We start from the raw sequence: 27,815 nt of genomic DNA, 5'->3' as shown, positions 1-27,815 counted from the left end.
GTAGAAGGAATGATGAAGCATATACAGACACCTAAGTTTCTGACTTGGACTTGCAAACTCATGGCTCTTCCCTGAATTATTGAGACAGAGATGAGGTCCTGCCCCCTCTATTCTCCATTCCCTTATGCTTCTCTAGAAGAGAAGTAGCTCATTTCTTCTGTCAGCTACTTCATGCTTTTGTTGATGGAATCTAGGTGTAAGTTTCATTTGAAGAGAACGTTAGATTTGCAATCAGGAGATGAGGCTCTGGAACTACATCTTCCATAGATATTCTCTACACTCTTAGAAAAAGCTTGTGTCTTCTCTAGGCCTCAGTTTCTCATCTGGAAAAGAAAAGCATTAATCTAAACTAGGATCTATTTACACTCTCTGGATCTCAGCCTTCTCAACTTTATAAGTGGGAGGATTAATTAGATTTTAGAAAGATCTTTTCAAGTTCTCATATTTTAATGTAAGTTAAAATGGTAACTTATAGATCTCTCACCATTAACATTAATGTGCTACCATAGAATCTTGTACATTATAGAAATGTGTTATCACTCCATATTATAAATTGTCATTAAATTTTTTATATATTATTTATATCTTCCACTGGGTCATTGGTTTCTACAGGAGTTAAGAAGCTTCTTATTCATCTCCATATCCTGATACGTAACAAGGTTTCTGCACATAGTCTGTATTTTGTAAATCAATCTAACATTTTGTAAGTCAAAAAACAGTAATAATAAGCAAATTGTTTTTGATAATTTCTTTGATAATTCCCCTCAATATTTTCTCTTCTCACTCTTTCTGAAACTCAGACTAGTAATATGTTTGATTTTGTGGAATAGTCTCTATTTTTCTATTTTTTCCTCACCATTGCCTGTCCTTTTGTCTGCACTTTTTATTGATGTGTAAGGAGGAAGACAGGAAAACAACTGACTTCATTTTTTCAGTAAATAGTTGTAATTATAATGTGTATTTAATATTGTATGTCCGCTTTTTCCACTTAACATATCATAAGTAATTTGCCATGTTTCAACATTGTATTCACAACTTTATATTCCATTGAGTAAACATGCCATAATTTACTATACATTTCCCAAATGGGACATGGTTATAGTTCTAGAGTTTTTACCATTATTAAATAAAGCTGCAATAATTATATCCCTATATGCAACTTTTTTCTCTTGGATTATTTCTTTAAGATAACTTCCTCTGGAATCAAAGGTGTTGATATTTAATGCTTCTTGATTTCTAGTACTTTCTAGTGGGTTGTACTAACATACAGTTTTACCATGTTAGGTTATTTGAACGATTGAAATTGGCCATTGGTACTGTGTCTTTTGTTCTGTTCGTGTTCATTGCCCAGCCTTCTGTCATATTCTCTTCCCATTTATTTTTAAGCACCTTTAATCCATGAATGACATTTATGTGACGTATTTTTCACATTTTGATATTTGCCTTTTTTTCTGGTGTTTTTAGACTCTCTAAACTTTGAATTTATATAGTTATATATATCAATCATATACTTTATAGTTTCTGCCACTGCTTTTATGTTTAGAAAGTTTAATTTAACCATCATAAATAGGTTAAATATGTTTCTCTGGTTTTGTTAACTATTTGTGTTTACTCTGGCATGAATTATCTTTTCACATTCTGATCATTCCTCTTTTCTGATTCAAATGGCTTCCTTAATTACTGGTATTTGCTTTATATGTAAAGCTATATGTATATGTATATAATAGCGCATATTTTCAGTTTCTAATAGTTTGCTTTGACTTAATTTTATATTAAACTGTTTATTCCAAATGTTAGTGATGTTTTAAAAGATGTACGTGGTGTGGTTCTGACTTACATTTTTCACCTAACTGCTATCAAGTGGTGATGATGGCATCCCTTACAAAATTACATTTCCTTTCCTCCTTGTTCTAAAGATCTTCCTTGATCATACATTAAGTAATTATGTGTAGCCAGATCTATTTCTAGACTCTCCGTTCTGTTATGCTGATCTATAAGTCTGTTTTTGTGCCAGTAAATCCTTCACTTATTTGAAGAGAGCTCAAATTTCCTCTCTTGAGTCTTTGCTGCTCTAGCCTAGACATTCCCAGCTTCTTCAATTTCTGCCCTTGTATTTAGCAACCAGCCCCTGCCCCAACACCCTGGGGGCCAGGAGATAACCGACCAGGACTCTCACTACCCTTAAGTTGCCTCACTTGGGTAAAGAAATGCATAGATCAGGACAGCACACAGGCCAGAAAGGAGAGTAATGAACCCTTACATTGAAATAACAGTTTCTGCCCTGGAAAGCACTTTCTTGTTTCTCATCTCCTTTAATAAGGCAGAATAGCTAACAGTGGATAAGCACCTTCCAGGATTCAAATCCCACTGTTTTCTTACTGTGTGACCTTGGGCAAGTTTGTCAAATTCTCTGAGCCTTATTTTCCTTGACTGTAAAATGAAGACATACATGGTGGCTACTTCATTAAATTATTGTAAACATGAAGAGCATAATCCGTGAACACATGGTAAGTACTTACTAATATAAGCCATGATCATTACTGCTAAAATACTGATTATGTAAATTTATTATTTCATTTAACATTTTGAGATAGTTATTAACATACACAATTTAAAGTTGAATGAATGGGATAAGAAAGGTTCAATAACTTTCCTAAAGGCACCAGCTAACAGAAATGCCAGAGTTGGGGATCTCACCTCATCTAACTCCAAGATCCGTGCTCTTTTCTGTAGATGACACTACTGCACAGCATGATGTAAAGTACTTAGAACTAGTTCTTTGAGTTCTGCAACAGTTATGTAAGTGAAGCTGTAAATTCTTAGGTAAAGGTAAATATAAGGTTCAACTATATGATCATCTTCGGATTTCCTTTTGGTTTCAACATGGAAGGGCATTAGATTAATGGGAAGGATAGATATGGTTTTATCTTAATCCACAAATTAGCTGATGTGGAAACAGATTCCTTCAAACTAAGTATTACTCAACCTACTGCTCCAAGTGGCAGTGACATAGGCCCAGAAGCATTTGTCATCCCCACGGGGTGCCAGAGGAAGCAGCACTTCCTTTCCTTCAGCACATGTTACCTGTGCTCTCAGAAGGCCCACGGCCGGGAGGGAGGCGTGTGGAGGATGCCACGTTAGCAGCCTGTGCACACAACGGCAAAGTCAAACAGAACCGGAAGGTCTAATTTTAGCCCTCTCAGCCTTGGCATTGTTCCTTTTAGCCAAGATATTTTTCATGCACCACAGTAAAGTGCTTTGTTCCAGCCTTACTGGATACTTCACAAAGGCCCAGCAAGGACGGGTTGAGCATGATTCAGAGCTGGAAATACATCAAAGCCAGGAACCTCAATGTTGAGGGCCAGCTCTCCTCTGGCAAGTTTTGGTAAATGTGCTCTTTCCAGCTACCTCCCAAAGCCCCAAGAAGGAGTGTGCGGTCGCCTCTGCTTCTCTAGCTTCTTGGTGAAGCTTCAGAGCTGCTCATCATCAGGTGTCTTTGCTCCGTCGAGCCTGGGATTTGCACGTCACTCTCTCTCTTCATTCCTGCTTAACAAAGCCCACTTCTTTCCACACGTCTGGGTCTTGTTTTCTTTCCTGAGGTGTCCTGGAAAGCGTTCTAGATGAAGAACTAGAAACACTTTCACAAGTTACAAGCTGCTTCTGTGGTTTGTTCCTTACAGTGACCTGGTGAATTAGGTGAGGCAGAAACTTTCATAGAACTTTTGGAGATGAGAAAAATGGAAGCTCAAAGAAGAAGCCAACTGTTGCCAAGGTCACACAGGAAAACATGGGCAGAGTTGGGACTGAAAACCGGCTCTTGTGTTTTAGGAAAAGGCATGGTCACATTAACCTATCAAAGCACGGAAAATCCACACAGGTCTTTTGGCAGGGCCCTGGGAAACTTTTCCTGAGGATGTCAGTGGGTTTCATGGCCCAAAGTTCCAGGCTGAGAACCCAGGCCGGTGGTCTTTACCTTCAGGCAAATCACCGTTTCCTATTTCCTGGGAAAATGGCAGGGAAGCTTGATCCCAGACACATCCAGAGATACCATTGTTTCCAAAGCCTTTGTAAGGGAGGAAAAGTAATTTTCCTTCTATGCTCTAGGTTCTTGGTTAAGACAGATTAACTGGAGAAAAACATAAGTTTAATAACATGTATAACTTCTTATACAAGTGAAATATCCAAAAAAATGAGTAACTCTCTGAAATGGTCCAAGCTATCCCCTTAAATACTAACTTCAGCTGAAGATAAAAGAAGATGTTGATGGGAAGGAAAGCCAGATGTGAGACCCTATCAGGCAAAGCACAGTAAGCAAGGGTATGGTTGTTATGCAGATTTAAGTCAGTTACCTTCTCCACTGATAAGAGTTCTTGGAGATTTAGTCATCCTCCTAAATTCTGTTCAGAGAGGGAGATACCTTACAAATGGAGATTTCCCTCATAAATGTAGATGTCTCCTTCAGAAGGATAACTTCTCGGTTTTCAGAGATTCTCCTATGTTTGCTGTTTATTAAAAATAATCACCCTAAAATAATCCTTATGCGAAAGAGACATGTTCTGAAGTGGCTAATTCTGCGCCCCTTCACCTTCTGAGGTCTTTCCTTTGACCTTCAAATAGATCCCTCTCTGGACCTCATTGGACAATCCGAGATCTGACCTTAGGCACCCAGAAGTTATGATCTATGGCATTATCATTTCTCTATCTTTGAATTTTCCATCTTTTGAGTTTCAATTTCAGTCATTATAATGAACACTGGATAGTGTGTTGACATTGACAAAGCTCTTTCCTATCTTACACCTTGTGGTAACACATCTGAGATTGGGATTGTTATCATCAATCTCACAGATGGTAGAATTGAGCCTCAGAGAGGTTTCCCAACAGGGTAGATGCTGAGGGTCAGAGGCTCTGACACACAGGGCTCCCCTCCCAACACTGTGTCTCCCCATCACTGCTTCTCCATGTGCCAAGATGGGGGAGAAGGCAGCGGACCCGAGTGTCTCCTGAGCTTCTCCCCCGTATTCATCCTTTCACCCAGAGCTAACCAGGGTGGGCTTGAGAACTAAAGGTCTTTGGGCTACAGGTGAACCCGGAAATACTGCTGTGAATTAACTATTTGAAAAAAACGTGGCTTTAATTGAAAGCACCACAAAAGTTCTCTTTCCAGGATTCCTGAGACTGTTTGTGAACCAAAGACATTTTGTTTGTTTGTTTGTTGAAATTATTTATGTGCATTTTTTTCTGATTACAATGTTATATGTGCACATTATAAAAATTCCAAAATGATACGGGGGGGGGAGTGAAATATTACCATTATATTGCCAGCAGTTACAACCACTATTAATACTTTGATGTAAATTATGTACGGCCCCAAATTTCTGTGCACACTAACTTGAGCTTGTGTGCATATAAAGTAAAAGCAAGGCGATACTACGTATACTGTTTTGTGACTTGCTTTTTTACTTAACAGTTTATTGCAATTTCTTCTCTCCTTTTTTCTTTCTTTTTTTGGACCTCAAGAGTACGCTTATGTTAATCATATTCTTCCGTTCGTGGCACACAATCATCATTGTTCATATAAAGCCCCTCTTATGTTTTATTATGTTTTTTATCTTCTGCGCTCGCTTCCATTCTCCTCCTCCATTCTATTGTATTTAGTATATGTTCTCAGGTGTCTATCCTTGAGAATATACAGTTGTTTTATGTTTGTGTGTTTTAATTTAAATAAATGACATGGACCCAATACTAGTTCATACCAGTCAATGTAGATCTACAATACCACTTCTAATGGCTTCATCATCTCCATTGTATAGTTCTACCAAAATCTATCTAACCAGTTTCCTTTGATGGACAGTTAGGTTATTTTCTGAAAAGGTTTTGCTTTTAATTGTTTTAAACAATGCTGAAGTAAACATTCTTATATATATATGTCTCTGCAGGTTTGTGATTATTTCCTTGTGATAATTTTGAAGGACCACTTTGTGAAAAATCCTTCATCCAATTTTTCATTTTTCAGTTCCTAAGGTAGTTTTGTTAGTGATTCCTGGAGGTTCCCCCCCCCACCACCTCTTTTTCTCTCTCTGTCTCTCTGTCTTTGTCTCTCTTTCAACACTTTGCTGGTCTCTCCCTAATGGCATTTAGCACAGTCAGCTTTGATCTCTGTTTCATAGGTTCTTGCTTATCGCTCAGCTGATAAGCTCTAGCTCGTTGTTGACTGAGATCACATCATAATTGATTCAACAGCGTTTCCTGTGCACCTGTTCAATGGTAGGCTCTGAACTGGATGCCAAGGTGAACGTGACAATCACGTTCCCCTTGAGGAAACCCAGGTCTGGTGAGACAGCAGACATGCCTTATGGTGACCATGCCATGGCAGGTGGCATGGTGACAGCAGTGTGTACAAGAGTCAAGGTGAGAAAGAGGAAGCCAGACAAGAAAGTCACAGGAGATGATCCCCGTCCGTATCTGGAGTATGGATTGGAGTTTACTGGAAGATCAAAGTGGACCTGATGGGAACTGCCCTTACAGCAAAAGGAACAGCTAGTAAACAACCAGAGAGGTTTGCGATGATACAAGAAGTTGAAGCATAGGGTTGGGAGCATGGGGAGGGTGGACAAAAGGTGGCGTGGGGACAGAGTAGGTCCCGGGGTGAGGATTGGATTCAGAGTAAGGATAATGGGAGGCCACTGAGGGGTTAGGCAGAGCAGTGATGTGATTGGATTTTGTGTTTTAAAAAGGTCATTTTGGCTGTAGTGTGGAAGATGGAGGGCAACACCGTAGAGGGGAGAGCAAGCGAGTTAGGAGGTTACTGCAGTCATCAAAGTGAGAGATGATCATGTCCTGCACTAAAGTAGTGGCCACAGAGAGAGGTAGATGAAATTTGAGAGAGAGTTAGGAAGTAGAATCTACAAACTACTTAACTGGATAATTGATTAGCTATAACCCCCAGGCTTATAAGGAACCCTGGGCAGGTGGTGGGGCCATTTACCCAGAGAGGAGCACAGGAGAATATGCTGAGTTTGATACGGTTGTAGGATATAAAGGTAGAAATGTCTAGCAGGTAGATGGATATATTCTCTACTATTCAGGAAAGGCCTACCATAGAGATTTGGGAACCACATTTATCTTTGTAATAGATGATAATATTGAGTAAAAGTTTGTTAAATAAGTGAACAAATTAATTTTTAGTATCATACTTCCTTCAGATAGAGCATTTTACTTCTATCAAGTCACCTTTATCTGAGAATGTCAAAGTTCTTTGTACTTAAGGCCCACCAATGTGAGTTAAAGTCTTTTTTAGAGTTACTGTACAGATAAGCCTTTAGGAACATGGTAAGAGCAGATGGTTCTCAGAGGGGAAAGACCACCAGCCTAAGAGTCAGAAGACTTGAGTGACTCTGCCACTACTGGTAGACACTTGAACATGTCACTTGCCCCTTGGGATATCCAAGTCCTTACTCTGAGGGCAAGGAGAGAGCTTGCACCACTGATGCTCCAGGCTGCTCCTAGCCCTGTGACTTATCTTGAATCCCCAAGGATGTAGTTGGTGCCCCCTGCCTGTTTTATGCTTGTAGGGTAGGATCTCCACTGTCATCCCAGGAGGTTCCCAGTTGGAGGGAAAGTCATCAGAGAATGCCACGAGAAAGCCCGTCTCCCCTTTTCTGAAGCTGTTCTAGTCCCCAGAGGTGGCATGAAAGGCCAGCCTGTGATCGACACTCTCCCTGCCCCCTGGGAAGAGCTGCTGGGAACTTGTGAGCCCTCGGCTTTAGGGGGATGAAGAAGAGAAGAGCAGAAAGATCCAGAGGGCCAGATATTTGCCTTTATTAGAAAAGAAAACTCCACACAATGTGCTGGGAAACTTTGAGGCTTAATTTTCAGGGTTGTTTTAACAGTCTCTGGAAACTAGCAACCTAATGTCATTTGTTTAAGGGATCCAAGAGGGTTGGTGATGGGGATTGTTTCAGCATCCTGGCACAGAGGTAAACATGCCTCCTGGCTTACGGGCTATGTGTGTTTGGCGTGGGGACAGCACACTGTGAGGGTGGGAGGGTGGGACTGCCCAGTTAGGTCAGGAGACTGGGGTTCTCATCCTGGCTGTGCCATCAGTTGCCCGTGTGATATTGGAAGACCTCAGACTCTCCAACTGAAACCAAGGGGCTTAAAAACAGAAGAACCCAGAGTCAGATCTTTACAAGCTTTCGTCTTCCCTAGTTGTGTGATTTTTAAAATCTTAATGCTAGACCCCAGTACAGGATCTTGAAACCATGTCGAGGATGCCAGATGGAAGGAGTGAGGAATCGGAGACAACTTGGGTTATGTTTGTGCTGCTTTGGGTGTTTTCTCGTTAGACTATCTACCTTGATTTTTATTCATGTTTTTCATCGGTCACTCCCAAGTTGACTGAGAATCATATTCACCTGAGCTGCTTGTTAAAAGTACTGACTTCCCCCTAAGGGAGGATCTCATGAAGCTGTATTTTTTTTTTTTTTTTTTTTTTTTTTTTTGCGTACGCGGGCCTCTCACTGTTGTGGCCTCTCCCGCTGCGGAGCACAGGCTCCGGACACGCAGGCTCAGCAGCTATGGCTCATCGGCCCAGCCGCTCCGCGGCATGTGGGATCTTCCCGGACCGGGGCGCGAATCTGTGTCCCCTGCATCGGCAGGCGGACTCTCAACCACTGCGCCACCAGGGAAGCCCCAATGAAGCTGTATTTTTAACAAAATAACCAAGGATGATTCTTGCATTTAGGCAAGTTTGGGACGCAACTGCTTAAGGGTTTTCACCTGGGGACCAGCCACAGTTGAAGTTGCCTGATATGGGTGGGAATTTGTCTCTCTGTCCCTTGTGCTCCCCAGCTCTTGGCTGTGAACATTCATCTCTCCAGGCCCCATATTCCAAGAGGTGAATGTCTCCTGCATCCAGTTCTGAGCCTTCAAGGCTGGAACCATGTCTTCTCTTTACACCCCACTGTGCCCAGTACAGGGCCTTTCTCATAGACGATGCCTATAAATGTCCACTGAACTGAGTTGCCCAGAGAGTTTCTATCTGCCTCAGTTAACCAAACCATCAACCATCATTGGTACAAATCCATGCCTTTAAGGACAGGAGGAGAGGAGATTAGTGAGAATTTGTAGAAACGTGTCACAGAGAAGACAGCATTGGAACTGAGCCTTGCAGAGGGAGTAAGATTTGGGCCAGTGGTAAGGAAAAGAAAGGGGGGATCCAGGCAGAAGTCTAAGCACAAGCAAAGCCAGGCTCTTCCAGTTATTCTCATGTTCAGGTGAGAATCCCAGAGCTCAGAGAGAAGACCTGATATATTCAAGGCTGGCCCAGGTAACTTGACACTAGAACCGGATCAACTCCATTCAAGACTCCTTCCATACCTGGCACTGTTGTGTGTTCCATAGGCCTCCCACCTGAGCCCCTAAAGCTCTTTCAGCCTCTGCTCTGAGCCCTATTTCCGGGACTGTTTCCCCATCACTGTGTTCATCCTGCTGTGTGTCTGCATGTGTGGTGGTGCCACCCCAACTCAGCCCCCAAGTCTTTCCATGAATCTCACCAAGATTCAGCCAGACTGATGGTCCAATTACCTAGGAGAAGCCAGGCGTGCTGCTCTGTGTGCCTCATCGCATGCAGCAAGCCTTGGTGTGTCCTGAGAAGCTGGGCTTAGGTAGCAGAGTAGGCAAAGGACAGGCTCAGGGCAACTCTCTCTCTCTCTCTCTCTCTCTCTCTCTCTCTCACACACACACACACACACACACACACACACACACACACCCCACATATATATTTTATTTGAATCCTCTTTAAGGCCAAAACGGTCTGTGGAGGAAGGATGCTCATGGGAGCTTCTCGGACCTTCTGGTGGGTCTTTTCTCCCTTCCAGGAAGCTTCCCAGTTCTCAGAGCATTCTTACATGTTTTGCCTCTTCTGCTCTAGAATCCTGTTATCAAGACAGGGTAGGAAATGGATGAGAAGTGGCCAAACCCGAGGCAGGAAGACCAGTTAAGAGGTGGTTGAAGAATCCAGGCAAGAGATAAGAGCCTTTATCAGGAAACCAACGAGGTTTGAGACATCTTGTTCTCTCTGTACTAAGCTTTTTACTAGCTAGCTGAGCTAGGGTAAATTATGTATTCTTTCTGAGCTTCAAACTCCTCATCAATAAAAGAGATGATAATGATCTCTTTCTTACAGCATTGTTATACGGGTAAATATTGTTACACAAAAGCCTTCTGTGAACTGCAGTGTATAAAAACGTGGTCTTCTCTTGCCCATCAGAACCCTTCTACCAGTCCCATTTTGTGCCTAGCACTGAGTCTCTATGACAACTCAAAGCATGAGGAATTATTTGATTTGGGGCTGGGCTGGCTTTTATCTCACAGCCTGGAACCCTAGCATAAAAATAATACACTCTGCTATCTTTCCCCTCCCTTAGGTAACAAATGCTCAAGTACCACCGGTTTTCAGGTAAAGAATGCAGAGCCAGCATGCACCGACTCTTTTGAGACAAGCCAGGTTGAAGTCTGTGACTCATGTTTTCATACTTAGAAAACTTATGCTGCCAATCAATGAGTGGTGGGGGCACGAGGACCTTAAAGATCATCTTGTACAACTCATTTTTCAGTTGGGGAAACTGAGCAACAGGAAAGGAAAGGATCTTGCCCAAGATCACAGATTTAACTAGAAATAGAGTGGGCATAAATCCTCCCCATTATGTCATGGACTCTTTTGGGGAACATGTTAAGCTTTACTGTCATTTTACCCTTTCTTTCATCCCAGTCTCATAATGAAAGAAATTACTTGGCCCATGTCACTGCAGCCCCAGTACGGGGAGGACATCAGTTCATTTATCAGACATAACTAAGAATCACCTTTATGCCAAGTACTGAGGATGCTGAAACAAAGGCACAGGCCCTGACTTCAAGCTATTTAGAATTTAATGATGAAGACAGACCAGGAAACAATCTCTAGAAGGTCAGGCTATTTTCTGTACAGTTAAACGAAACATTCCTCCCATCTGCTGTCTGCACTTTATACTTATGATTGCATTGACTCTCCTCATGTATAGATTATTATGAGGCTGATTTTCCCAGAAAGAAACATACCAAATCCCATAATGGGACTAATGAAGACCAGTGACAAGGTCCTTCACGGTGGCTCACGTCCCATTCATTCATTTCCTCAAAAAATATTTGTTGAGCATCTAGTATGAGGTACCAGGGTACAAAGATAAATAAAAGCAGTCCTCTCAAGCAACTAACAATCCAGTAGAGAAATCAGTAAAGATCATGGAAGCTTTTATAAGGGAAGGGAGAGGCCGAGGACAAAGGATGCCTAAGTCAGCCTTGGAAAGTCTGCAGAGATTTCACAGGGGAGCTGGCACGTGCGCTGAGACTACTTAAAGGAGGAGAAGAAGTGTGCTGAGCAGATAAAGGGGGGTGACATTCCAGGAAAAGAAACAGCACACGCAAAGCATGAATGTGTGGAAGCATGCAAGCCCTGGGACCTGTAACAGTTGATTATTACTGGCATATGAAGTGAAAAGACAGGTTGGCAGAAAATGAGGCTATGAGTCGGCAAGACTGTGCCATGCTAGCAAGCTGGGGCTACATCCTGTAGACAATGGTGAGCTGTTGAGCGTTTTTGGGAGAAGATCACATGCTGAGGTTTGCATTTCAGAAACTCATTCAAGCAGCCATGCAGGAGGCAGGTTGGAGTAGAGAGCCCAGGGAGGATTATTAATCCAGGCAAAACCTGATGAGGGCGGTGGCAGTGCCACTCTGAGCTAGGTCACAACTTGATTTTGTACATGATTCATTTCCAGGCACACCTGAGTGATGGTGCTGACCATGACCTGTAACCAAGATGCATGAAGTTATGCATTTGAGTCCCCAAAACTGTGATTCATGGTGCTGACAATGTTCCCCTTTTGTGTAAGAGACCATCCTCTCCCGGGTCAACTGAACAGTTTAAGGCATCGCAATGATGTGTAGAGAATCCAAGCTCCCTTGCTTAAGAGAGAAGCTGACACGTTGACCTTCTAAAGGCCCTTGGGGGAGGTGGTTTTTAATAACCCTTAACCCCTTTTCCCATCATTCATACAGACTCACTTCTGAGCTTGTGGTTTTGGTAAATCTAACAGGCTTTTCCAAACAAGGGCTTGGCAAAGTGATCCCTCTCTCATCCCTCTTGCAGCGCCAGGAAACGCTGATTCAGCCTCTCAAACCTTCCTGCTTTCGCGGTTCCTGTTCCTTCTCCTGCAATGCTTTCCAACCACCTGTCTGTCGGTGACTGTGCACTAGAGTCTTGCAGATCCACGTTCAAATTCTAGCTCTGCCACTCGTTAGTTGTATGATTTTGTACAAGAGAGCTGCCCTAATTATTTTGCTGAGTTGTCACAGGGTTAGAGGTCAAGGTTGTGAAGTGTCCATCCTAGTGCCTCCCCCGCAGCCACTCAGGTTCAGTAGCTATTATTATTAGGTGAGAGTCTAGTTCAATAATGAAAATTTGTAATTCTCCACTGAAAAGAGCAAAGAGAAGTACTGAAAGGTTGGTAATACATCTTTTGATTATCAAGATAACCATGAATTACCATTTTCTTACCCAGATTAATTAAACCTGACACCTGAGTACCCACTTGATTTCCATATCCAGCTGTGGAATCCCACAGTAACTTATAATTAAGAGATGGTTTTTAATCAGAGACTTGAAACTTGAAATTAAGAGCAAAAATATGCAGAGAAACTCCATGAGAAAGGGCATAGTTGCACATCCTCAGGCCCTCTTATCAAGCAGAAGAGTTTGGAAGCAAATGGCCATCTAAACAGCATCTTTTCACCATGCTGTGTGCTTCCGAAGAAGCAGCTCCCCCTGAAAGCAGCAATAGTGATTTGGTTTCATTATTTTGAAAGAATTGTTCAATGTTAGGGCAGGTTACTGACAATGGGTGTGGAATCTGTTTTAGAAGAAGGTAAAAACATAATAACAACAGGGTATGCGGTTAGATTACCCCTTCTGGGCTATTACAAGTATAGACCTGCTGAGAGCCTAGTAGAGAATTTGTCTCAAGCACACTGAAGGACTAGGTCCACTTGGATAAATTCTCCGAAACCTAACTCTGTCTCCTCTAACAGGACTTTACAGATCTTGCGATACTTTCCTTGTTCTGTTAGTAAAATCACTAACTTGACTTTTTAAATTACTCTGTGGTTAATTTGTTTTAATTCTTTTTTGTCACAAAGCAACAACATTAAAGGGAAATTTTTTAAAATCATCTTTAATTTTCCTGCAGTAATAAAACTTTTAATTTTGGACTTTTTTTGGTCTTTGTTTACCTACGTATTTCTTAATTAGCCATCACAGTAAATCTGAAAGAGTTTTTTTTTATGTGTGCTTTATCGAGAAAGAAATTGACGCTAAAGCAGTTAATTAATATTGCTGTAAGCAACACATAAGGTCAATGGCCAAATCAGGGATAACTCTAAACCTATGCTCTGTCCACCTACTGTGGGCATATAATCAATGTATTTTATATTTTATTTTATGCACTATTATTTTGACTTACTGGCAGTAGTAAGAATAGAATGGAATTATGTCAACTGAAATTCACTAACCAATCTTTTAAAAAAAGCCATCCAGAAGTTGTCAACACTGAAGGCAATGTTGTAGGAAGTTTCTGAAGATGAGAAGAGAGATAGAGAATTAATGAGACTAGTAAAAATGATCTGTTGGCATTTGAAAAAGAAAAAAACAGCAGAAACTTTGGAATTAGAACAACGCATTCCCTACCATTGCTGATCAGATTTCCAAAGCCACTTTTCGATCATTTGGCTATAAGTCCTTCTTACCGTTCTTGTCAATAATCCCACTTAATATCCCTGCAAACTACATGTAGAATTAGGCACCTGTGCAGTCAGTGCTAATGAATCATAATTTGTAAAATGAGAATACAAACATTTTCCATGTACTTTACATGAATAGCATAAAAAGGGATGTTGGCTTTCCATGTGGGAGTCAGTGCTGTGTAAAAGATGACACATGATGGAGGAGGATGAACTCTACAGCCTTTTGAGAAGTCTTTTCTGGTCATCTCTTTTCTGGAATATCAAATAGAAGGAAACAGACTTGGGGAGACTTTGATCAGACACACTGGAGGGACTTCTAACCACAAGGGACTGCTCAGAACTCTAGCTTGGTTCTTAATCAAGCTTGAAATGATCACAGCCACAGCGCTAATTGCATTAATTTGCTTTTCATCAGGCAGAATGGGGAAACAGAATAGCAAACTGGCCCCCGAAGTGATGGAGGACCTGGTGAAGAGCACAGAGTTTAACGAGCATGAACTCAAGCAGTGGTACAAAGGATTTCTCAAGGACTGTCCAAGCGGGAGGCTGAATCTCGAGGAATTTCAGCAGCTCTACGTGAAGGTAAGTTGTTTTTCAACGTTTTTTTAATCTTCAGGCCAGAAAACATTGTCTTCATCGCATGTAGCTTCACATGGAATTATATAACTCGAAGTAGCCAATTTGTTTCAGCTCTGGTGGTTTTCCACCCAAAAAGAAAAATGGTCATTTTTAAAAATGCAAAGGGATGTGTTTTGTCCCAGACATAAGTCAAGCAATTTCTGAACAAGAAGAGTAATTGTTCAGTCAAAACACCAAACAGTTCAGAGGATGATAGCATCCGGTAAAGCGCAGTAAGAATTACCGACAGGCGATTACCGACAGGCGGCTCATTGCACCATTGTTTGGCTTGTTAAAGGTATCTGTACCTCTCTTAGTTAGCAAAGTATGTGGGAGGGCTTTTGCACCCAGAAAGTCCCCTCATTTGCAGGTAAGAAAAATATACAGATCTCCACAGCTTTGCATTTAGAAGGAAGTAGGGAGTTCTGGTATACATCAAGGTCTACCAGGATGGTCTTCTATCATTCTATCAAGGTCTAAAATATGGAATTTCCCCCAGGATTTTGTACTGTTCAGAAGTTAACATTCCCCTTGACATTAGATAAAACTGTTCCGTGTAAGGTGTAATTTGTACTGCAGTGGTATTGCTTCGGTTTGTCTGAGTTTATCATTTGTAGTTGTTCTAGATTTGGCGTGATCTAAGACATTCCATTTTGTTTATACTTCGATAATGTGAGGCTTGTGGAAAAAGTGTTTCTCTTTTAATTACTCTGTTTGTAATTGTTTCTCTTTTAACTTTTTCTGACTAAAATTCCAAATAGATAATAGTGCTCTTATCATTCAAGTGCAGCAAGTATCAATTTGAGCAATATGAACCATCCACATGCATAATATGTGCATGGGATGGTTATATAAAATATTAAACAGTGTCATTCTCTCTTGAAGTTGAACATCTCATATAGCCTTTGCTCCAGCAATTCCATCCTTGCATATGTACAAGAAGGAACATGTATAAGAATGCTCATAGCTGCACTGCTCACAATACCAAAACTGGGAAAAAACCCAAATGCCCATCAAAGGGAGAGTGGAGAATAAACTGTGGTAAACTCACACGGCAGTCAAAACAGTTGAACTGCAGTAACACTGAAACATTAAGTGCAAAAAGTAAGTCTCAAAATACTTTAAATTAAACACAGATAAGATAAAAATATGTTTTATAGAACTACAAATAAAAGCAATAACATCACATGAAAAAGAAAGCAAGACAGTGATGAACACAGGATTCAAACTGCATCACCCACCCTGCAGTTATGATGGTTACATCCAGTGCATAAGAGGCAAGGGATGAGATGGAAGTTTAGCCGCATGGTTAGATAGATGGACGGATTGTGTCAAAGTCTTAGCTATGGCTTTGGGTGCTCGGTTTGCAGGTGGTTATCGCATTAATAAAAGCTTGCTAATCCTGCATGAACCACTAATGAATGTCAAGAATCCGTGATTGTCATTAATCCAGTGCTGACCACCTGAGGGCTCAAGGTATCTATAACTATCTTTTTAAATGTGTGTAGAAACGTACACAAAACGTGGTATGTGTGCATGTTATAAGATTACTGTGACACTTCTAAGAATATCTGAGTAATTCGTTTTTCGTGTAGAGATCTTTTACATGGAAGCACTGAGAAACGCATTTACCATTCAATTGACATAAATTGCTTTTGCTGACAAGTGGGATGGTATGCATTTTCCTAGATTTTTATACAACTCACCATAGTTTTCAAAGTCACATCTTCTACCATTTTATCACCCAGAAGTTAGCCTCTGCCTCAGAACTGTCTTCCCTCAGCCCCAAGGGAAGTACAGACAAATGAGATTTGTCAAAGCCACGTTCATATCAGTAAAAGCCATGCAAGCTGTCACTCTGTGTTTAAGACAGCTCTATGTGCCATGTTTCTCACTGTTTGTTCAAAGTGAGAGTGGTTTTGCCTTTGAAGAAATAGTTCAAATGCAGGAAAGGAAGTATTTTATTTACATGCTGGAAGTACTCAGCACTGAAAATAAAATCCACCTCAAGCTAAGGGAGGGGTGTGTGTAAACATCAAACATCCCCCAGTGTTTTATGGTACAACTGAGATATATGTACCAATATCAACCCCTACTCCTCCCTCCCCCCAGAGTGGATTTTTTTTTTCCAGGAAGGGGATATATAACTTTGTGGATGAAGTTTAGATTCTTGGCAGCCTCTTAACAGCCATATTTAAACTCAGCCTGTGCTCTTGTATCAAATAGTTAGAAAGTAGGCAAAGTCCTCCTCTCCTTCCAGAGTTGTCCAAGGACAAAATACAAAAGAGAATCGCAGAGGAAATATGCCTCATCCACAGGAAAAAAAAAAAAAAAAAGAAAGAAAGACAGGTCTGTTAGGTTAGAAGGGAGAATAAGAGAGAAAGATGTGTATTATGTAATAAGGCCCAGGAGAAGGGCTGAGAAGAAAAATCCTCCTTTAATGCAGCTTAAAAGTACAAATGTTCAGCAAGACACAGTCTTTGTCTTGGTGAATAGGCACTTTTCAGTAGTTCCTTCTATCTCAGTGTGGACATTGAGACATCCTGGAATCCAGCTGAGTGAGCAAAGCCACCGGTGGCCTCTGCCCTCCCACCTGTGTGGTCAGCCTGACACATTTACTGTCACTGACCTGATCCATTTTAGGCTCTGGGAAAGCCACCTCACTGCGTGGAGTCAGTTCTGATGAGGGTATGGGGCGACAGGATAACGGGAGAGGCCCCCCCTGCAAGGCCAGGGGCCACAAACCCTCAACTTCAGAAGCCTTTGTATCCAAAATATAAAGAAATTCCATTAAGTCTACATGTAAAACTGTCTAAAGCTAAGGTTCAGAAAAATGAGGTAATTTGCTCAGTGCCGCAAAATGAGTGAAGTTCAGGACAGACATTAAAGATGGGTATGCTGACGTGCACTGCAGCACATGGCCCTGCCTCTCGACTGGATTCCCCTGGCAGCCCCTCATCAACCTCCCTCCAAGCCCCGCCACCATACAGCTGCTGGAGTGGGATTTGAAAAACACAGGTCTGGGCATGGACCTTCCTAGTTTGTTACAGGTGTTACCGAACCAGGCTCCTTTGCCCAACACGCAGCAAGCCGTACGCTGAGATGCTGCGGTTTGTAGCAGAGAGTTTATTCGCAAGGCAGCCAAGCAAGGAGACAGGAGAAGAAGTCTCCGATCCACCTCCCTGAAGGCAAAAGGCTTGAGATATTTATGCGATAAAGAAGCAGGGTGGTCTTAGGCGTGGGGAAAGGTGATTGGAGGTGGGGAAAGTGTGAGGTAATCGGCGTTCTGAGCAGGAATATTGGGTTACATGCTTCTTCATGGGATGTGTGTTCAGGAATGGAGGCTCTTAGCATGGTCTGAGGGTAGAGTTTTTGGCCCTCTGACATCAAAAGGTCATTCATCAGACAACTGTGCAGGCCCAGTTTTAGGCTCAGTGGTCCCATCCAGCTTTTGTCACCTTGACTAGGCAGGAGTTGACTCCAGGTTTCTGGAAAACAGCTTAAGTGCCTGTTACTCTAGTGACCCATACGTCAGAGGCATTATCTATAAGGTGGTTAAGAAGTCTTGTGATATATTACCTAGCTATGTGAAGCTTGGAGGGTATGCAATTAAAGAAGGAAAAAGAAATAAGCAAGCTTAATCAGTAAAGGCAGGCTACAAGCAGAGGGGTTTTTAACAAGCTGTTCCCTTATCTGCTGTTCCATAAGTCAAGGATTTCTGTTAACCCTATGGGGCACGGTTTCACAGGTTTCATTCTTTTGTCATGTAGAGAATAGTCACCTCACTTAAATCAACATACGACCCAGTGGCTAAGACAGGGCCTGCCACAGAGCAAGCATCAGTGTTGGTGAGTGAATTGTATTGAATGCTGGCTGGGTGTATCCTTCTCAGGAAGCCCTGTGGTGGAGGCATATAGAAGTGACTAAAGGACAGTCCTGCCTGCTCTCCAGGATCTCACAGTCTAACCGGAGAGACACAGTTAACCACAACACAAGGCAGAATGATATAAATGCTTGTTGGTGGGGCAAGAGTGGAAAATAGAGGTTATTTCAAAATGGGATATTAAAGTAAGAAGTTAATTAATGCAGTGATGAAAGGAAGACTTTTCTCCTGGCCTTTTAGAAGATGAAACGTCTCTGAGTAGATAGCTTTTACCTTTGACAAACTTGGTACCTGTGAAAGGTGCCCACCTACCCCCAAATTCATGTGTTGAAATTTTCATCTCCAGTATGTCAGAATCTGACTGTATTTGGAGAGAGGGCCTTTAAAGAGGTAATTAAGTTAAAATAAGGTCATTAGTGTGGGCCCCAATCCAGTATGACAGGTGTCCTATAAGAAGAGGCAATTTGGACACAGACATGTACAGAAGAAAGGCCATGTGAAGACACAGGGAAATGATGGTCGCTACAAATCAAAGAGAAAGCCTCGGAAGAAACCAATCTTACCAGCACCTTGATCTTGGACTTCTACCCTTCAGACCTTTTATTGTTTAAACCACACAGTCTGTGGTACTTCGTTATGGCAGCCGTGACAAACTAAAAACAGTACTCGTTCCTTCTCTGTTACAAACTTCTCATGGGCAAGCCCAGCGCCCTCTGTATCTGGTATAAGCACGCCTTCTGTCAGGAATGTTCTAACGCTCCTGGCACACACAGAGATGTCCACGTTACTGCAGTTGTTTCATCATCCCAACCACAGTACCGCTGCTGAGAGGTTGGGGAGAGAGATTTTGCATTTTGTCACCAAGAACCAAGTACCTGATTTTTTCCCCCATGAGAACTTCCTGTTTCCAATAATTATAAGGATTGCCAAATTGAGATCACAAATTAAGATTGAGAGTTTGCAATTTGAACTGTATTTTCAGAGAATTTTTAAATTTAATCTTAAAAGAAAACCAGCCCTGCGGAAGAGCGAGCAGCTGCACGAGGGAGGAGGTGTCCCTATCCCAGGTCCTCTTCCTTGGAAGGCTGATACCATTCCTGCTTCGTTTAGTCTCTGTGACATCAAAGCCAAAGAAACCAAGTAACAAACCGGACAGAGTCCTGCAAAGCACTAAATGCATTTTGATATTTGTTTGGAGTTCGACTTTCGGGATTGTTTTCATCAGCATCATTGGGTGGGTAACTGAGGCAGGTGGGAGGGCCCTCGAGTGCCATTTGATCATCCCTGATCCAACAGTTTGAATTTTAGTAAAACTTATTTGCATATAACAAAAGAGTTCCTGCGGAGTCATTCCGTGTGTCCATCCAAGTGGTCGTTTCCTGGAGAGCTTCTGTAATTTGGTTATTAGAAAATGCCCTTGCAGCTTATCCTTCGAAGACTGGGTTTATTCATTCATTTAGTCATTCAAGACCCATTGCCTTTGTCCTTTCTGTAAGACAGACGCTGTCTCAAGTTTTGCTCTCGGTAAGCTCAGAGCCTGATAGAGCTGGAATATCATCTCATTTTTTTGTATAATGCTTTTCACTTCACAAAACCATATTTATTTTTACAACAAAATGTAATTGCAATTCCATTCAATGAGAAATTTTCTAGGCCTAAAACATAGGAAATATAAATCTAGTCACCAAAATTCTATTGATACGACTACCCAGAGACGTGGATTAAAACAAAATAAAAATAAATTATATCATAGACTCAGGAGCGCCTAAACATTTGATGATTAAAGACATTTTAACAGAACAAGAAAGATTTTCTCGTTAATAAAGTATTATTACCTAATTCTCTATATGGCTTTATAATTTTACTCTCAAATTGTATTCTTATGTTTAAAAACCTACTATTAGGAAGAAAAGGCATACTTCCTGAAAGTTATATGAAAACACATAATAAATGTAGACATTTAGGCACGTAATCTTTGTCTTGTAGAATTATGAAATAAGATACGTGCGTCTAGTTTTGCCCTGTTTATTGCGTAACTCGGACAAGGGACTTTTTCTCTCTGATTCTCAGATCATCATCTGTGCAAATGAAAAAAAATCAATCTCTCGATGGCGCTCAAACTTGAGTGGGTATCAGAATCACTTGGGCAGACTCTCGGTCAGCAGGTTGCTGGGCCCCTTCCTCAGGGTTGCTGTTCTACTAGGCCTAGGACAGAGCCCCAATGTCTGGATTCTTTTTATTTATTTTTTATTTTGCGGTACGCGGGCCTCTCACTGTTGCAGCCTCTCCCATTGCGGAGCACAGGCTCAGGACGCGCAGACTCAGTGGCCGTGGCTCACGGGCCCAGCCGCTCCGCGGCATGTGGGATCCTCCCGGACCGGGGCACGAACCCGTGTCCCCTGCATCGGCAGGCGGACTCTCAACTGCTGCGCCCCCAGGGAAGCCCTGGATTCTTAATAAGACCTCAAAGATAGTTCTAACGGAGAAGATCCATGAGTGACATTTTGAGAAACACTGACCTAGAGCTTAACCTGGGGGTATCCTGGGCTAGGCTTCCAGAGTTCTGTACACACTGAAATTATATGTATAATTTTGTATCTACACTCTCTTGGGATAACTTTCCTCAGGTATAGAAATGGCTCTTTGCAAGCTCCCAAAATGTTAAGAATCACTAAAGATACTTGTAATCATTGGCAGGCCTAACATTCTAATTTCTGTGACCGTAGAGTTATTGGGTCTCAACTGACAGTAAGACAAATGGAGAAAATTTCCCTTCTAAACCAGACTCTCAAAGAAACGTTACAGGCAAAAAAAGATCAAAAGTTTCTGGACTGCACTTTGTGAAATTTGTTTTCAGTTTGTTGTGGGATGTTTTCCTCATTCATTCAAGGCCCATTAATTAAGGTGTATTTTGTCCAGAGCCCCGTGAAAATGCAAATGGGAAGACCCCAAGGGGATGAAATGCACCCCTGCTTGCCATTCATTCTCCTAAGCACCTACGTGCCAGATGCTGTGAAGACCCTGGGTCTACAGAGACTGTCACAGATCCCTGCCCTCAGGTGGCTATGGTCTGGTGCCAGCAAGAAGTCTATAGGTCAAGTGCATGGTATATACCATACACACACACACACACACACACACACATCTATAATACAGGGACTATTGTGATCAGAACCGTGAAAGACAGGGAAGGACATGGAGGCCCAGGGAGGGCTGGTGGGGAAGGTGACATTGACACTGACTCTCAAAGGGAGGGTGATTTGGACATGAGCTGTCAGTCTGTCTGGAAGCTCAAAAATCTCACTGACCAGAATCACAAAAGCTAGAATAAAAAACAGCTAATGTGTTTTTTTGGGGGTTTTTTTTGTGGTACATGAGCCTCTCACTGTTGTGGCCTCTCCCGTTGCGGAGCACAGGCTCAGCGGCCATGGCTCACAGGCCCAGCCGCTCCGCGGCAAGTGGGATCCTCCCGGACCGGGGCACGAACCCACATCCCCTGCATTGGCAGGCGGACTCTCAACCACTGCGCCACCAGGGAAGCCCCAGCTATTGTGTTTGAGAGCTCCTCTGCATAGTGCTGGCAGGAGGCCCACCAGATTGAGCATATTAGGTTGAAACAAAAGTACAATGAAACAAAACAAAACAAACAAACAAACAAACCAAAACCTCTTGGCAGACCTGCTGAGATAATCTGGAAAACCACCTGTTGAAGATAAAGCTCATACCCCCAGGGCTCCTGCCACAGGTCTCCTGTCTCATTTCTCCTTCTCTTCTCTCTCCCTCCCTTTCGTCCCTTCCTTTGTGATCATTCTGAAAGTGCTTTAATCTGACAGCTCACTTGATTCTCACCATGGCCAAGGAACCAGACTTTGGAGGTAGCATTTCCTTACTCCAAGCTGTATGGGATGGGAAGTCAGCAGACTTGACCAGGGCTGCAGAGGGGCCAGCAGTTGAACACCTGGCCCACCTTGCGAGCAGCATTCTTCCCTCCTGCTGTGCTTTCTGTGGCCTCTGGGTCACATGCAGGAACAGGCATCTGGGAGCTTCTCTGATCTACTTTGCTGTGAAGCAGATGCATCAAAAGCTCTCTCAGCCATCCTTCTAGGACCAGCTCAAAAGTTTCTCCCTGGAAGAGCCTTCTTTGATCTTCTGACTCTCAAAGCCAGAAGAATCTCTTTCTCCTCTGAGTTCCTAAGACTTTGGTTCCCCACTCCCCCTCACCTCTGTTAACAAGGACATTATAGTTTTGCAACACAGTTCTGTAAGCTTTTCTCACCTCCTGTCTAGGTAGAGCCCTTCTTCATTCCCCAGAGCCCACACTGCTATTAGTGTTTCGCCAGAATACACTTAAACGTGATGTGGTTTAGTCAGAGGGCTGGATGTGTACCTGGCTCTACCATACACTGGTTGTATGAACTTGGGAAAGTCTTATGCTTCGAGGTTGTTAAATAAATCAACAAACCACTCTGACCCTCAGATTCCTCATCTGTCAGATGGAGAGAATATTCTGAGCCCTGCTTCATCATGCTTGATCTTAGGCACCTGGGCACGGAAAGTCTTCCAGATGCCAAACAAGCGCTGGCTCCCCTATCAAATATTTTATCCAAAGAAAATGTGACAGAGGTGACTACTATCGCTTCTCAACATCTGATTCAAATCAATTTTGAAAATAATACTGTTGGCTCAAGAAAAGATTTTTGGGTGATCGGTTTTCAGGGATTCAGATTCTGCTTGTTCATAAGAGGTAATTAGGAGTACGCCTTATTAAAAATTTGCTGGGCGGAGCTATATACAGAAGCATTTTAATTCCTTTGGGAAATAGACATTACGTAAGACACAAAATGTTATCCAGATTGGGCTGGTGAAGACATTGCAATTTTTAGTGAGAACCTGGGAATTCATTTCCATTTGGAATGTTTGCCAACATGATCTAGGCTGCACTTCAAATTGAATTAATGTGGAAAACAAGAGCTGGGGTCTGAAATCTCAAGGAAGAGATGACAATAAAGTTACAGTTCTGGGGAAACAGTGTCCCATGTGAGGCTCCAAAGACACTTTATTACAGGGAGATTGTCTCAGGGAATAGCTAGCTACTACCCGCATGTCTTGCGTTAGGGCATTTATCCCAGAGGGGTGGAAGTGATAACCTTCTCCTGTCTCAACGGGTGTGAAATTATTTTGAATGGCTTCCACACCTTGGGATTTTGCTTTCCCATGATAGGGCAGGTGTCAGTTAGAGAGATATCCGTGGTCATTGCAGCCATGCCATCCAAAGGAATGCTCTTAGAGGATACCTCAACTTCTGTGTCCTCAGGATAAGGTTAGAAAGAGCACTTTAGAAGTCTCTCAGCCCACCCTGCCCCCATTTTACAAAAGAGGAAACAGACGCCCTGGAGCGGGGAAGGCTGCCTGAGAACCTGTTTCCTAATGGCTCCAATTAACGTCCAAAAGGATGTGTCTCAACTCCAGCCTGATTATGAGGTTTTAAAGCCAGAAGGACCTGCTCTCCAGTTAGCTATTCTCTTCAGCTAATTATTAAAGGACAATACATTTCTAATTGGAAATACAGGGCTGGACTTGAAGATAAAAAAAATCATATCTGGATCTCTTAATGTAAAGCTGTTTTACATTATTGGATTTTTCTGACCCTTTGAAAGGGTGATAGGGCTTGGATTCGGGTATCACTGACCCACCTTGGTGGAAATCATTTCCTCCCTTCCTGTGGCCTATTTAGCACCTGCCGGAAGATAGCTCTCTGTCTTATTGATTATGCACTCCAGTGTCTCCACTTGGAATGGTTCTTGGACCCTCATCTGTTTCTCTCCGAGGCTGTTATGGAGCTTAGCGTCCCCTCCTTGTGACAGTGATGATGTTGCTGTGAATTGTGTCCTGCACTGGGCTTTAAGACAGCTTCTCCCCTCGCAGATGCAATGTACTCCTCTCGTCACAGTGGAGAGATTGGGGAGGAGATGTGGTCAGCCACAAAATAGGCCTAAATCCATCTACGAAATGCCCAAGGACCTCCTTAGCTATTTTAGGGGAATCCTTTTGTAGATAATCATCCATAGTAGCTTCTAGCAGCCACCCACCTTCAACAAACACTACCGAGCAGTATCTATAACAAGTCTGTAGCCAAGAGCTATGGAGGATGTAGAGTTTGAGTCAGACTCCCTCACTCCTTTAAAGAGCTTGCAGCCTAGTAGAACAATCCATGTAGATAGCTAAAAGATCGTAGAGAAAGTGCTATCTGTCCCAAGACTCGTGTAAATATTCTAACGTAAGGAGTTTCTATATAAATATCTTCACTGAAGATTTCACGATGCCTTGAAATATAGGTCGGATTTGCCCCTGCAAGGATGACAGTCCTAAGAGGAGGGACAACCTAAGCAAGGGTACAGGGCAGGGTGGCAGGGGAAGGTGTGGGAAATAGCAAGCCACTGTGTTGGCTAAAATGTCGGATCACCAAAGAGGTATCAGGGGGAAAGTGAGGTTGGAGATGTGAGTGGGCCCCAGTCACAGAGGGCCCAGACTGCCAGAAAAGCTCTGAAGTCCAGAGTGTTGTAGACAAGGCAGAGAGATGGCTTCCTGCTGGGATTTGGTCGATGACCATGGAAATTCTGGTGACCTGGTATTGTCTTCCTCTTAAAACAGCATAATGACAGTACAAGGAAGGAAGAATTATTTTTCCTTTCCCTTATAAATGGTCCCCGTGACTCAGTGGGTGAAGCTGCAGGAGCTCGCAATGTGCCCTTGAACGAATGACTTAGATCAAAGTTGACTGAGTTATTCATCAAGTATTTACCAGCTGTACCTTGTCTGTGCTGCACTAAAGCCTGAGGGGAGCAGCAGGTAGGACACTAATGGAAGTGCCAGGCCTTGTGGGAAGATGCAGCCTTCCAAGCAGATAATTGCAGTGACAACCCAAGAGCTAAGTGAGGTTATGGGTCAATCAGAGCTTTGAGAGCTCAGGGGAGGGGAAGGAAGAGAAAAGGCCGGGGAGGGGCTGGCGAGGCTTCCTGGGCAGGGAGAACAGGGGCAGCACAGGAACTGGGGGCTGAGGCCCCAGGAGAGACTTAGACAGAGAGGGTAAAAACGTTTTGCCTCCACAGAGCTGGTGGTGAGCAGTAGGTGGGCAAGGCCCTGATCTTGGAATGGTTGGCACCTCCTGGAATGCTCAGGGGGACTTGGAAGTTTCCTTCCCATAGTCCTTCTGCCGGGGCAGCCTCTCTGCCTCCCCGCTCTAGCAGCAGAGGCTGACCCCAGCCCACAAGACTAGTCCTGTCCTGTTGTCCTGACCCAGTTTCCTGCCAGAGCTGCCTGCTCTGAGCCCTCCACTCGCTGAGAAAGAAGTGGATTAGTCAAAACTTTTGGGGTGAAAACAAAGACACTGGGTGATCCAGGAAGACCAGATGGGTCTGGCTGTTACAGGCAGCATCCGTGCCGTCACACCCCACGGCCACATCTTCTGTAGATGAAATTCCTTCTCTCTGAAGTAAAGAAGCAAACTCAGTGTGTTCTGACTTGAAATGAAAAACAAATGGGTTGTTTTATCAGGGCAGTTCAGAGCGTGTTCAGGGAAAAGTGCAAGACGGATGTGGTCCTGTGTTTTTGTGTATTTTTTAAAATAAATTTATTTATTTGTTTGTTTTGTCTTTTTGGCTGCATTGGGTCTTGGTTGCTGCGCGCGGGCTTTCTCTAGTTGCGGCAAGCGAGGGCTACTCTTCCTTGCAGTGCGTGGGCTTCTCACCATCGTGGCTTCTCTTGTTGCGGAGCACGGGTTCCAGGCGCGCAGGCTTCAGTAGTTGTGGCTCGCGGGCTCTAGAACGCAGCCTCAGTACTTGTGGCGCACGGGCTTGGTTGCTCTGTGGCATGTGGGATCTTCCCGGGCCAGGGACTGAACCCGTTTCCCCTGCATTGGCAGGCGGATTCTTAACCACTGTGCCACCAGGGAAGTCCCGTGTATGTATTTTTTACTAAAGGGCATAGAGATGTGAGCTGAAGTTATGTGTATTATCATTTGGGGCTTGGATCCTTCTCTCCCTCCATCAGAGACACAGAGAGCAGCTTAGAACACGTATTAAGTAAGAGCTGAAAAGGCAGCTGCTTTTGCGGAAGGAACGGCCCTGGAGCTGACTCTGCAGTTTGAACCCAGGGTCTGCCCCTAAGAGCTGCGAGCTCTTGGACGAGGTCCTCCACTTCCCTTATCTTCAGCTTCTGCCGCTGTTAGATAATTCTTCATATCTACCTTACAAGTGCTTCCACTCAAGGTGCTCAATTAATACTCAAGGTCACTTTCATTGTTACTGGGGCCCCGGGGACTGATGAGAAGAGCGCAGGGGTGAGGAAGCTGGCCTCTGCGTGCCAGAGGGATCCTTCTGGGTCTCTTCGCCTCTCTGCAGCCTCAAGTCACCATTCGCCCCAGGACACTGTCCCTCCCTTGAGGGGAGAGCTGTCTCGGCTTCCATCGTGTGAACCAGTCTTCCCCAGCACGCCCTGCCGGCTGACAAGGCATCCTGCCCCTGCGGAGAAAGAGGGGCGAAGGAGGAAGAGAAGAGATTGTCCCCGGGCGCAGGCACCAGCGGGAATTCTCCCAGCGGTTGGGGAGGGAAGCCAGCAGACGGGAAATTCTCTCCCTCCCTGTGCTTCTCTGCTGCAGACAGTAACAGCCTTGAAGGTGCTACACTGACTCCAGAGTAGAGCTCTGGGAGAAGAACACGCAGTCCCCTGGACCAGGCACCCAGGTGGGGTGTTTGGGGTGTGTGTACAGCCCCCTCTGAGGGCTGAACTGGAGGAGGATCCCATTTGAGACAAAGCGAATTAACACTAGATATTGACGTAGGTGTCAGGGACGGTTTCTGTTGTCTCCGTGCAATCCACACATTTACTGTCTGCTCCAGGGGACTGTCACACCCTGGAGGTGAGTAGAGAAGGGGCACGTCGTCATTACAACAAAAAATACAGTAGAAACCAGGCACTTATGTCCTTTCTAGAAAAAAAATCAAAGTGTGACTATATGCGTAGATGAACAATGGATAGATGACAATAGCCAACATTAATTGAATGCTTATCGAGTGTCAGGTACTGTTCCAAACACAGCATTTTGTGTATATTAACGCGTTTGATCCTCACAAGGGTGTATGAAGTAGACATTATTATTCCCCCCATCTTACAAATGAGGCACAAAATGGGTAATAACTCTCCCAGGGTCACATGACAGCCCAAGCTGTTGGGCTCCATTGCCAATACTCTTTACTAGGCAGCTGGATCCCTGATGGAAATCTCAGGAGGAGGAGACCTGATCCCTACTAAGAAGGGTAGTTTATATAGTTTACCTTCCTATGGTCTTTAATTGAAAACATTCAAATAAACAACTGGTGTGGTTCCAGATGACTTCTAGGCGGAGTGAAGACCAGGTGGAAGGAGCAAGGAGTCCAGGGGTCTGTCGGACGGAGGCAAGTTCTTCAGTCTCCGAGTC

General features: G+C 43.4%; 1 protein-coding gene across 1 annotated transcript in view; it reads left to right on the top strand.

The window, feature by feature from the left end:
• Positions 1-27,815, top strand: part of VSNL1 (visinin like 1) — a 100,787-nt gene that overhangs the window by 23,716 nt on the left and 49,256 nt on the right. The window contains exon 2 of the mRNA XM_022554133.3: positions 14,255-14,421. Coding sequence (XP_022409841.1) covers positions 14,260-14,421 — 162 coding nt within the window. The 5' untranslated portion in view covers positions 14,255-14,259. The remainder of the gene's footprint in view (positions 1-14,254; positions 14,422-27,815) is intronic.

This window comes from Delphinapterus leucas, chromosome 13 (genome assembly GCF_059928025.1).
Source record: "Delphinapterus leucas isolate spDelLeu-1000000601 "Yukka" chromosome 13, BTC_Dleu_Yukka2, whole genome shotgun sequence".
NCBI classification, from domain to species: Eukaryota; Metazoa; Chordata; class Mammalia; order Artiodactyla; family Monodontidae; genus Delphinapterus; species Delphinapterus leucas.
The sequence above is the reverse complement of the archived record's forward strand: the minus strand, read 5'-3'. Positions and strand labels throughout refer to the sequence as shown.